At 40.0% G+C, this 13307-nt stretch overlaps 1 protein-coding gene across 4 annotated transcripts; it reads left to right on the forward strand.

The window, feature by feature from the left end:
- Positions 1–273: 273 nt before the first annotated feature.
- Positions 274–13157, forward strand: LOC137993395 (GDP-D-glycero-alpha-D-manno-heptose dehydrogenase-like). 4 transcript variants are annotated; one of them, XM_068839248.1, is made up of 3 exons: positions 274–384; positions 8341–8715; positions 12286–13157. In XM_068839248.1, the coding sequence occupies exons 1-3, from the start codon at positions 382–384 to the stop codon at positions 12940–12942; spliced, it is 1035 nt and encodes a 344-aa protein (XP_068695349.1). In that variant the 5' UTR covers positions 274–381; the 3' UTR covers positions 12943–13157. The 4 variants fall into 4 exon arrangements, with proteins under 4 accessions (XP_068695349.1, XP_068695343.1, XP_068695335.1 ...); XM_068839242.1 differs by lacking the exon at positions 274–384 and adding an exon at positions 1252–1272; XM_068839234.1 differs by lacking the exon at positions 274–384 and adding an exon at positions 1633–1786.
- The last annotated feature ends 150 nt before the right edge of the window (positions 13158–13307 follow it).

Genomic DNA, 13307 nt, shown 5'->3' on the forward strand with positions numbered 1-13307 from the left:
CTAATTTTTTTTCTCGAATTGAGCGGACAAATTCTGACACCAAAGAGCTAATTAGCGATTTTTGTCCAATGCCTGAAATTTCAGGTAAGCGCAGGTTGCTTTCCGTATTCGGATTTATTCTTGAGCCTCCTTACTTTAAGTAAGAAAGATCCTCATCTCAAAAGAACTAATTATCGTGAAATAATTTGTCTGCAGTTGTCGATGATAATCGACCGTAGTAATAAATTACAGGACCAATGAGATGAAGGTAACAGGGTGGCAAATCACACTGAGAGCATTGTCAATCTCTAGTTAGCTAGGAGGAAACAGCATGCCTACATCCTGCCAGACTCTTGAGGAGTTGTGAGCGCGAACCCAACACACTGAGCATAAACTGGCTTAATGGTAAGCGAAGACTCAATGTATTTGGATTACAATATCACATTAATTCAGCCGTAATTTGAAAGTTTGTACATCAGGAATCTGTGAATAGTCAATATTTATAAATCCTCTCACTGTGTTTAGGCATTTCAAGAAGCGGTGTAATCACTGAAAAATACGTATATCATCCGAAGCATGGAATAAGGGTCCGTAGCAGTGTGTGCTTCAAAAAACAAGAGTTGTATTACTGTAAGGAAGCAAATTTACGACGGCCTTGTATGAAAATCTAACACCATTTTTCACCAGCATTGTTAGTGAACGGGTGTTGCCATTACTATCTTATCGTGCATCCTTGATTCATTTAATTTTTAATGAACACCGAGACATAGAGGTCGTTTTAGCATGATTTAAGTAACTCCTCGTACTATGTACTCGTGTTTCGTGGCACTTTATGAGACTGAGATTTTCCTTAATCACCTCCAGTAGACCCCTTAACTTAACTGAATCCATTCAACTCGGTACGTCACACAACCACTGACTACAGTTGCCGGAGAAAAAAAAATACATTTCTGGCAGGACCGAATCTTTCTCTCCATGAGATTTACTTCACCTCATTATTATGCAACTTACCGTTAATAGATGACGGTTAAAACTGATAAATATTTTACTATGCCATGGTAGATTTTAATTGCCAAGATGAAACAATGACAACCGTAAAAAATATCGCATAAATTACCATACTAAGTTTAGGTTCCCCTCGATTTTCACGAAATTATATTGTAAGAATTAGCATTTGGTTTCACACTTATAAGAGATTAAATGTGTCTTCTATATTGTTCAGTGTATGGTCGGCGTACTTTTATTTCAGCAAACTTCAGTGGGACGCCTCAATAAATTTGATCAACTTAACAGGTATGACGATTTCCTCTCAGTTGGTGTCTTTATGCTCTCAGGAAATCACCAAAATTCTAATTTTGAAATTTATGCCTGCCGGTCATACATGCAACTTTCATTCCTCTATTTATCCATCGTCCTCTTTGACCCTGTGCTCAGTAAAAGAACACCGTTGGAGAGATTTTTTTGTAAAAGTCAAAGGAAAAAAGCTGTCAGAAAATATTATCTGGAGCTTCTATTTTAACATTTGAGGTATTTCTGTTGGATGTGGCTCAATGTTAGATTGCATAGTTAATTTAAAGCTATTTAAGTAAGTTGCATAATGATATAAACACGATTTCGAAGGAAACTAAAAAATGCCGATTCATTGAAGTGTATCCCTTGACATTCGTCACATGACACAAACTAGAAAGCGCCGATTCATTGATCAGTTTCTGGAGCTCAGCGCGTACAATTCATTCTCGGGTGATTTGTATACGTTTCTTGACAAAACCTCTCCACAAGGCAACAGCAATTCTCACTAAACGTCAAGGTAAGAGAGAATAAGTGTTCCCTCGTGTTCCCGCTGAATAGTTGAATTTCCGACGAAGTGCTCCCTTACGCATGCGCTTTTCATCATACAATCAACCGGTATTTCTCTGTTCGTTGATAATGATCATGATCACTTCATTGAAAATCTGCTTCGATTTCCACACTACGCAAATTAACCCACGAGACACTTCCAAAGTAGGTAATATTAATTTTCATGAACATGCAACTCAAGCCATACTCTTTTTTAAGACTATGGTCTTCCAGTTATATTTTATCTATGAATGAACAAAGCGGCTACTGACGGAAATCATTGCGTTACTAAACACTGTACACGAATTTTGAGCCCTGCAGATGCTGGTGGGTTGTCAAGACGTGACAAGAAATTCTGCGAAACTCATAAAAGGCTGGCAAAACTTTCTGATAGAAATTTGATGGTGTTAACACCGCAGAACTAAGCAAAAAGTCGACTCTTCACCATTACCACAGCTCAGTTAAATGTTTAAACCGATTTGGGCCTAATTGTTGTTAACTAGCGTTACATAATATTATCGGACCTTGTGGTTCTGCGCCAATGACAACCGACCGTGCCGCGTTTGAAAATGACACAAAGTGAGTGAACGGCGAAAGAAATAAGTGTGCTTGATATTTATATATCATCACGAGCTATAATACACTTCGTTGAACGATGAGGGCATCTTTTTTTTTTCTCGCTCATCCTCGGCACTAGAGTCCAAGAGAACTCTATGCTGACGTAAGATTGCAATGAAGTGCCAAAACAATGCACTAAAAAAAGCCAATCACTGAAATTGCACAACATTGCATGTTTATATGACGAGATATTCTTAAAGCCACATCATTCGCCTGTCAGTAGATTAAAAACAACATTGACACGGTCCGGAGCGGCGGCAGATATTTGGTAAGATTTATCAGGGGTTTATTCTTGTTTTTCTCTTTCTTTCGATTTGCAACTATTTCTGCTATTTCTGTCTGCCGTTATCAAAACTGGCCAAAAATAGATTATCGCACTCGCTGTTGACGAATTTCTTTGCCGGTCCATTCATTATGTAATCCCGCGCCCGGGTAGTTTTCGACGCGAGTGAACTTCGAATAGACGGTTTTCTTGTCAGTGAATACGAAGAATGTCATAGATTTCTTAATTTCACCAAGAACGGTGAAGAAAAATCCACTCGTCCAATGAATTAGAACGATGATGTTACGTCATTGTTTGCAGTCTGCAGTAATCCTGAAATTTTTACGTCTTGAAGCTCATGCATTCAATGATTTCGCTTACCTCAAGCGGGATGGAAAGTTTTTTGAAAAAGGTATCTGAAACCCTTGCGGGAAACTGGCAAAAATTCGGTCGACGGAGTTCTTTTTGTCCTGTTGCAGTGTACTAAATTTGTACTGATCAATTAAATCCCGATTCGTATGCATCCTGAGCCCACCGAGCTTTGAGATGTCTGCAGTACGTGGTATGTTGCGAATTGTAAATGTACGGTAAAAAGATCAATCCCAAGGAGACCTGATGGCTTGAGTATCCGTTGCGCAACGAAACCGGTGCCTTCTTAATGTTTCCCACTTTAATTCCAACTCCAGTTGTGCCAAACTCCAGTCCAGAAAAATTTGCTGTTACCCTTATTTTTAGGTTTGCATTTAGTATCTTTTAAGATGGCTGTGGCAGCGATCAGAAACAGAGTTCAGATCTCTCAGCTAATTTTTTTTGTCTAACAAAAGTTCGTTGACAATTAAGTTAAAATTCTTCTTCGAAATCGAACAATTAAATTTTCCCATTGCTGTCAAGTGAATAATTGTTTATTGTCAACCGAGTCGAGCAAAGAAGCCCCAGGGCAATTAGTAAGATTGATGAAGTTTCTTAAAACGTAAAGGGAGGAATGTGAACTGCGGCCATCCTGTTTGCGACGTCTTAAGTCACCTACTGCTCGTTTGAGACTGAGTCTTGCCTCGTTTTCTGGGAAAGAGAAAATTATTCGATTAATACTTTTCATAACCTAAGATACTGACTGCCCACGTTAGAGGGCGGCTATGTCACGCAAAATGATGTAATTTCGTGACACCCAAAAAGATACACGATGAAACCGTGCAATATGTAAATATGTTGAACAACATAAAAGAAATACAGCAAAAGAAAAGAGAAGCATGGACGGCCACAAATGGACAACATTGAAACGGATTGCATTCCAAGGGTAATCTGCCGACTTTTTTCAAGTTTATGGCTAAAGGTAGATTTTGCTCAGAATCATCTTGCTCGTGATGTAACGATGATTTTATCAGTAAAGGAAATCCACATAAAAATCCTTTAAAACCATAAGATAACGTGACATAATACGGTGGTCCACAAGGGACGTAATGCAAATTAAAGAGTTGCTGCAAATAAAATGAAGTTGCTGCAAATTGAATAAAGTTTCTGCAAATTTAAAATAGTTGCTGCAAATTAAAAGAATGTTGCTGCAAATTAAAACATCAAAAGTATGCGCGCGCACTGAAGGAAGGACAGGTACGAATAGAGCCGGGTCACCGGTCACAGGTCCCAAGTCACAGGTCATTGTTTTAGCAATACAGAGACAACCCTAACTGTTACAAATGCTAACATTAGGCCTATTAAGCCTAAGGTTAGCTTTTATGGATGTTTAGGATACGTTCTGTACTGTTAAAACAAATGGCCTGTGACTTGTGTTTTGTATCTTCCCTTCCTTCAGTGCGCGCATACTTTTGATTTTTTAATTTGCAGCAACATTCTTTAATTTGCAGCAACTTTATTTAATTTGCAGCAACCCTTTAATTTGCCGCATATCCCTTGTGGGCCACCGCAGACATAGCCCCTTTAAGCTGCCGGTTCTACACGACCAAGTTTTCGTTCGCAAAAGGTGTCATTGACGACTTGAACTTGTTTTTAATAAGTTTTCTTGAGACTGTGTACAATAACGGGACTTTCCTACCATTATTTTTTTAAGCTCTTTTTCGCTTTTCGTTGGCTGCTGTAAGTGCCATGGACGAGTCTGATACTGGCCAGTCGCCAGGATTTTTGGATCGTAACTAGGTTGCCTTGTCTTTCCATGCAACGATCTTCGGACTTCGTGTTCCAATAATCTTTGATAGCCTTATGTCTGAGAGGTGTGGCTTCGTTCCGTAATTTTCTATGAAGTTCCCAGTCTTCGGCGGCTTTGGTTTTATGAAATCTTCAAAGCGCTTTTCTCCTTCGTCTGATTGCCTCTTTCCACTCAGTTGTCATGTATGGCCCATCACCATCTCTGACACGCATTCTCTTACATGGTATATGTTCATCTACAATGCCCTTTAACAAGAGGCTGAAAATTCAGATTGATCGTCAACATCATCAAAAACCTCATCAACATGCCATGGTGCCGAAGCTAAGTATTCCTTGAATACCTGTTTATTCAAGTTCTTACATGATCTAAAATTTACAACTTTTGTTTTAAATTTAACCTCCCTTTCCTTCATAAAAGCATAGACAAGGGCGTGGTCACCTAGCCCCGGGTCAAAAACTCCACTTTTGATAAAACCATCAGGCAGGTTAATTAGAATAACGTCTATAAGTGTCTCGCTGACTCGCTCTCCAGTTTTCTGAACTCTGGTGGGTTTAGAAATGAGACAGTCGAGTTCGTGTGTTTCTTGTAGGTCAAGAATAGTTTTCCTTCATTGCTAATTGGTCGAAGATCACCAAGCACTACAATAGATTGTCTGTAGATTTGACAGTTGCAAATGTAATTTAACTCTTCTTCTAACTGTTGGCGGTATGATAATGTAACGCTTTTTGGAAATCTGTTCAAGGCAATCACAATGATACTTTTCGCTTTCAACTGGAAAGAAAGGAAAGGAACTTTATTTAAGTGTCTAGTCGTTCTAGTGCTGAAACACTAATTGGGGACAATGTAAATTGAAATGAACAATTAACACAACTCAAGCCAAATGTTGGTTTTTGAGGACAGGGGAAACCGCAGTACCAGGAGAAAACCTCTCGGTGCAGAGTAGAGAACCAACAAACTCAACCCACATATGACGCCGAGTCTGGGAATCGAACCCGAGCCACATTGGTGGGAGGCGAGTGCTCTCACCGCTGCGCCATCTCTGCACCCCACAATGTCTAACACAATAACCTCAATGGTTTCGTAGCTTTTAACAGGCTTGATTCTTTTACATATTAATTCAGAAGATACGTAAGCTAGAATCCCTCCTCCTCTTTTCTTCCTATCATTTCGGTGGAGACCATAACCAGGGATAGTAAATTGACTGTTAAGGTAGAACGAGTCAATGTTAGATTCACTGACGATCATAAGCTGAGTTCTTGATTTCTTTATTAGACTAGCAATTTCTTCGAATTTATTTTGAATACTAGTGATGTTTAGGTGGCACATCAAAACAACTTTGTCTGTAATCAAATCATTGTTCGCCGGAGCTTGTGACTCCCTAAGAGGAATTATAATATCATACTGATTTGCATAGACTCCACAAGCAATATTTTGACACAATTCCAGTAATCATTTCCATCATTTTGGAATTCGCTCGCAATTTCCCCACTGTCCAAACCGCAAAATGGAAGTTCCGAAAACAGAACAAGCCGTGACACGTCCATGAAGCTACGTTCCTTGAGATTAATTGGGTGAATTTATTAGGCCGTACATTGGCACACTTGATATGCATTAACTGTGAGCAAAATGAGCAGCGTAGACTGCGGTGGTTTTTAGCGATTGTCCGGTTACAAGATGGACACTTGTCAGGTCCAGAGTTTGGGTTGATGTCACCGCTTTCGGTCAGGCGTTTTACTGTAATGTCGACGTCGAATTAGGATATCTGGTTAATCTTGAACCAAAGTAGCCCTTCGACGGCTTGTTGACAATAAGCCTTAATCCAAGCAGGCGGGGAGGATTTGACCAAACTTATAAGTCTTTATGCAGTTACAATCATCAGTAGACACTCCTCTAACCTTTAAGGTAGCGTAGTGGCGTAGCGGCGTAGCGCGGAGTTGGCTATAACCAGTCCCATATCCAACAAGCGCCAATAGAATACGAAATACGAGCGAAAAAAGCGAGCAAATCCGAGCAAAATCGAAAAAAAATTGATGAGAACTGATGCGATGTTGTGTAAGACCTTGTGCTCAGACAGACGCAGGCTTATCACAAAAACATTTCTTAAATTTTCGCGTACTTCTAAACTTCGAAATGGATCCAAACTTTCCAAAAAGACGTGTTTTTTTTTTTTGCTTTATTCAGAGAGAAATTTCGCTTTCCGGCGAAAACAAATTTAGCTTAGCAACGCTTACCGCAATCATTTAACGTATAGAATCAAACTAAGGTATATGAGCTGATAACCGAGACTGAGTGAACCAATCAGAGCACGAGAAATGCATTGACCGAGGTTGAAAATTTAATAATTTTCGATATTTCCTGTCACTTTTTATCGTCGATGGTACACAAGATCAATTTCCCTCTTGGCATGTCTTATTGTTCAATGATTGGTAGATAGTGGGAGAAAGGAAACCATAGCTTGAAAACAATTATGCAAATGCTTATAAACGCGATCGAGCCCTCGTCCGTCACTAGGACTGGTTTGCGAACAAAGTCATTAAGTTTCGGTAGTGATTACCTTTAAACAGAATTTGAGACACTAATTATGCTTGCCATCCCTATGTAAGCCGACCCTGGGGCTTGTCAATACTCCTATTCTTTGAGATGGTTTCGGATTCAATTAAACTTAAAGGGGTAATCTGACGAAAATCGCATCTTTCCTATCTAAGCCATTTTGAAACATAGACAAGTAGTCTGCGTGAGAAAAAAAATGCTGTGAACCTTTTTTCAAATATCTCTTTTCGTTCCAGAGATATTCGAGTTTTTAAACTATACAAATTAGCCAAGTGATGACGTCATACACTCAACCAAATTTTGTTCAAATATGATGAAAAGAGATATCTCAGCCGATTTGTATTAGAAATTTTTGATTTTTTGCAGTAAGATTCCACTAACTGTTCTCCACAATATGAGCTTAACAGTTCTGTTACCATGGCATCATACTGGGTTCCAGACCTCCCCCATATTAAAAGCTTTCCTGGCCACCTTTGGCATTCCATTTTGATATTTGCTAACAGCACTTCATATGCATGATCCAGCAAGCATGTAAATATTTCAGCTCGAGTTTGTGGCCTTGTTTAACATTTTTCAAGCTGAAAATCACTAACATATTGAAATCAAGTGGGTGGGGACTGGAAAAGAGTGAGTTGCCATGGGAACAGAATTTTTTAGAGCCATAGGTGTTTTTCCTGTAGAACTATTAGACTACCAAGTTTCAATGCTCTGCGCCGCAAATTGGCCAAGTTAGCTCTATTTATATACTCATTATAATATTGGGTTGAGTGTATGACGTCATCAGTCATCTTATTTGCATATTTTACCCATTTTTCCGGAACCAATGCAGATATTTGCAAACGGTAAATGTCGTTTTTGATCTTTTATGGAATTCTATGTGATACACTAAAAAAATCAAGGGGTAAAAAGTTGATCATCGTATCACTTGCCCCTTCAGATAAAAACACTGAACAAGACTATGGATATAAATGGGAATGAAAACGGGACCGCAAACGGACTGCTGAACGGCTCTGTAAATGGAGCTTTGACAACGAGGCGAGTGCTTCTCACCGGTGGGGCAGGATACCTTGGCTCAACAATGGTACCAATGTTACTCCAGCGAGGGTACGAAGTGGTCGTATTTGACAAGTTCATGTGGGGTGCAGGTCCCCTCTCAAGCCATGCCGGAAATCCTAATTTGGAGATTGTCCGAGGAGATATTCTGGATAAAGGACTTCTTGCGGAATGGATGTCCGACTGTGATGCTATTATTCATCTCGCTGCTATTGTGGGATATCCTGCCTGTGAGAAACTTAAGGATGAAGCGGTTGAGGTTAGTTGCTAATTTTTACACTAAAAACTGCAATGCCGTGTAGAAATCTATGCATTACATTGGATCAACACAAACAGTGCTAAGCATAAACACACCACTGTTAGGACAGATCAAGCAACGTTCACGAAATGCATTCTCTTTAAAATGGAACCTAACATGATCAGCACTCAAATTAGAAAGCAGGCGCAGACAGCTGTTTAGGGCTTTTTGGCCATTTTCAGCTCAGTCTGCCGTAGCTAAAGCACAATGAGTGTCAGTGATACTTCACCTTCCTCATATGTGTCGCCATAATAGCTATAAGATCGGATTGCGCAAAGGCCACGTCAAACAAGTGCGACAAATGGCCGCGTCATTAAGAGAGAAACCATGGAATGGCCAATAGAGAGTTGCAAATAGACCGGATCATCTTAAAGAGATCAGCCACGGCAAAATATAATAAACATTACACTAAAAACTGCAATGCCGTGAAACGATCTATGCATTACGTTGGATCAACACACAAACAGTCGTTTAATCTTTGTTGGTCTTTGTTGTCCAAACAGTTTAAAGTGCCTTCAGCCTCAAATTTATTTATGCCACAAATATCAAAATCACCGCCATAACACTTGTGTTTCAACATTAAATGGTTCCGGTTTTCGCTTATTTAAGTCCGCACGCGGTTGCATAAAGGACAAAATTGGTAGTCCTTATTTCCTTGTTACCTGGAGTAAATATGAATGTTGGGATAGACAAAAACGATGCAAAACTGACAGCAATAAAATTGCGCTGCAAGTGCTTGCCTGCTGGAAATAATTCCTGTCTTCTCTGTTGGTACGCGCGCAAGCATCAGAAAGGCGTAAAAAAGATATTTCAGCTGAACTACTGAATACCCTTCCTTTAATGTGCATAGGGGTAACACCTATTGTTACATACCTAGACTTTCACTCAACAAAACGAGCACTGTGATTGGTTGATTCTTGGTCACCTGCCCCTGATCAAATTCAAATGTATCCCGACCGGGAAACATATTGCTGCAATTGTCGAAGGAAAGCCTAAATATATAACAAAGCACTTAATGTCTGGTCCCTCGTGTCCTGATCTTTCCGCCGACTTCCTCTCGAAAATATCAGGACTCTTGGGTAAACAAAACTAAGTGTTTCCCTCGGGACCATACATTAAGGGTGCGTTCGATTGACCGTATTCCGGAATAAGAATACATGGAATATAAGTTAGAAATCCTTCGTTTTTACGGAGATTCACATTAAAATTGTCAAACACCCGCTAAAACGCTATTTTAAACATATTTTTATTATCCTTGCTGCTTCGAAACGCGCCAAACATACCGTTTTAATCATCACTCCACGTATTCTTATTCCGGAATAGGGTCAATCGAACGCGCCCTAAGTGTATAATGTTATACCTCCCAACTTAAATACGTTTTCCGATTGGAGGAGAACGTGTCACGTGTCATGGGTCAAAACTCACTGATTCTCTAGGGAAACAACGACTTGAACTTTCGACTCGCACGTGATCAGGGGGTGCACCTTTGAAACAGCGACAAGTTCTGAGTAAAAATCCGGGTATTATTCTATTTGGAGTTGGGAGGAAACCTGTAAAACAAAACACTAATGACTGGCCCCAAGGGAAACAGTGAGTATTGTTTACCCGAGATCCTAGGGTCGAGGGGAAACAAAACTCACTGTTTCCCGTGGGGCCAGTCATTAAGTGCTTATTGTTATATAACTAGACTTTCGCTCAACAAAATGAGCACTGTGATTGGTTGATTCTTTGTCACGTGGCCCTGATCAAATTCAAATGTATCCCGACCAGGATACAATTCCGCAGTTGTTGCCCGCTCCGGATGTTTTGCTGCCATTGTTGCAGGAAAAGTCTAAATATATAACAAAGCACTTAATGTCTGGTCCCTCGGGAAATTATGAAATTATGGAGAATAGCCCTTATTTACGATAGCCGCCATGCTGGTTTTCAAATTGTCATGTAAATTAGCCATGTGTTATGCTGGGGGGCAAACATTGGAATAAAGGCAAATTGCGGAAAATCGGCTCGTCGAAATATTGAATTAACATAATGATTGCTAAAAGTACCTTTTATAATAATTTTATATCTTTTGATTGCCTCCGACATTTTTACTTTCCACTTTGTTATCTGCTCATTTTTCACTAAAAAAAACATCGAAGTAACTTTTGTAAGCATTCTATTTTACTACTTAGGTGATAAACATTTAATGAACGTGAAACAAATCATCTGTGTGGCTAAGATGTTTGTGATAATCTCTCGAACTTGTGTCGTATGTGTAGCTAATTTGCATGATAAAGGCAAGTCCAACATGGCGGTTATCGTGAATAAGTTCTATTGGGCGTCTGTCGTGAAATTTCGAATTCCTTCATATTTGCCCAAGTAACCTCTGTTTAAGCAACAGTGTTAAAATTTGACGGATAATGATCACGCAAACAAAGAGTGTTTTTTCCAAAATGGTTTTTATGCAAGAAATAATTCATGAAAATTAGGAAACCAGAAGAACATGAGAACATGTTTTTTCGTGGTTTGCGCTCGTGCACTCACGTGTCTGGAGCACTAAGTAAATAAACAGTTGTGAACAGACATCCAAAAGTCATGTTTTTTTTCTGTTGGGAAAGTACGTTTGAGCAGCGGTGGTTCTGTGCCAACTTTCTCCGCCTATGCGTCACCACGGAGCCTCTCTCGCATGCACTTGAGAGCTAGTAAGACTACGCACCCTAGAATAACCGTGTAAACAAATTGCGGATAATTTATCATTAACGAAAATCATTTCTACAAATTTACCCAGAATATAACAACAATGTTTAACACTTACGCGAGCCTACTGGTACAAGCATATTCGTGGCGCTCACAACATAGGCTGAATGCGCCTTTTTCAATCCATATTGAGCCTTTGGAGCTGAGAATTTTCCCCTGTGGGCATCGATCCCCGCAGAAGTGGGGATCGAACGCCGCCACTACTTATTGCACCTCCACCTAGTCCCAAACAAGTATCGATGTCGTGGGCACACTGTTATTTTTAAATGAGACTCCTCTGTCTGAAAAATGCCTGAAATAAAAATACCGATTAAATTTTAAAAAATGTCCAAAGAAAAAATCGTTTTCGAGGATTTTTAATGTCTAAAAGGAAACCACTTACCTGCTCGAGTAACTAATAGCTCTGATTCACTGTCCACTGCAATGTCGTCACTGATTTTGCAATACACGAGGTGATTGTAGACATCTTTGCTACACTCGCCGATTGCAACACATTCCACATTCGCGGGGTGGAAAATGAACTGGGGCAGTTGGGTCCACCAGCGAGGAGTGAATAGCCACAAGATGCCATGCAATGAAATGTAAACAACTAGCGCGACTCGATATCAATGCATGAAAGGTTTTCTGGCATCAAAAGGTAGATTGAGAACTAGGATTTATAGCACGCACTTTGGGCTTACACCTCAAAACGCATTTTTAAACATTTTTGCCTCTAGCGTATATACCTTCGAACGGTATTATTGGCCACTTGCCGAAAAGTTTGCGTTGACCGACTTTTCTTTTTTCTGTCGTTAGATTAATCAAGAAGGTACCAAGAACATTGTGGAAAATTTGCTGCCTGATCAGCATTTAGTGTACTCGTCCACCGGCTCCTGCTATGGAGCTGTGCTTAGTGGTCTCTGCACCGAGGAAACACCCATCTCTCCGCTGACGCTCTACGGCAGCACTAAAGCCGAGGGAGAGAGAATGGTGCTCAATGCCGGAGGTGTGGCTCTTCGATTGGCAACGGTGTTTGGTGTGTCGCCCCGGCTAAGGCTTGATTTGCTAGTGAATGATCTCACTGACAAGGCACTTAGGATGCGTGAATTTGACCTGTATCAGGGGAGGTACCGTCGCACTTTCCTTCACGTCAAAGACGCCGCCAAAGCATTTGTCTTCGCCCTCGAAAACTATAAGCTCATGGCGGGACAAGCTTTCAATGTCGGAGACGAAGAAATGAACTTGTCCAAGTCCGAAGTTGCTCGTATCATTCAACAGAGCGTGCCTGGATGCATTATAACCGAAAATACAAACGGGGAAGATAAAGATAAGAGAGATTATGAAGTCTCTTACAAAAAGATCAAATCTCTCGGTTTTCAAGCCACTATTTCCGTTCAGGAAGGAGTGCAAGAACTCATAAAGCTTTTACCATGCTTAAGCAGAGAAGAAATACAAAACGCTAGGAATATCTAACTGATGCCAAATCATAATCCCGCTTTATTGGAAACTGATGTCAATGATGTCGATAACCCCATAGACATGAATTGAATTCATAGACAGTTCATGTTATTTATTTAAGGAATAAGGAAAAGTCAACATTTGTGCAATGTTGGATAATACCTTTCTTTAATTTCTTTTTACCGTGGTTGTCTCAAGACCAGGGATTAAATTCGTCATTAATAATCTTGTTTTCTTGGGTTTTTTTCTTTCATAGTCTGTCATGCGAATTCAGAATAAGCCCCCGGCAAACGACTTGAACATTCGTTCGGTTTTGTTGAATGATGTTTAACGATGTTGTCTGCTGGAGCTGTGGGCAAACAGTATCAACACTTTCAAAA

This window comes from Montipora foliosa, chromosome 1, assembly GCF_036669935.1.
Source record: "Montipora foliosa isolate CH-2021 chromosome 1, ASM3666993v2, whole genome shotgun sequence".
Classification (NCBI taxonomy): Eukaryota; Metazoa; Cnidaria; class Anthozoa; order Scleractinia; family Acroporidae; genus Montipora; species Montipora foliosa.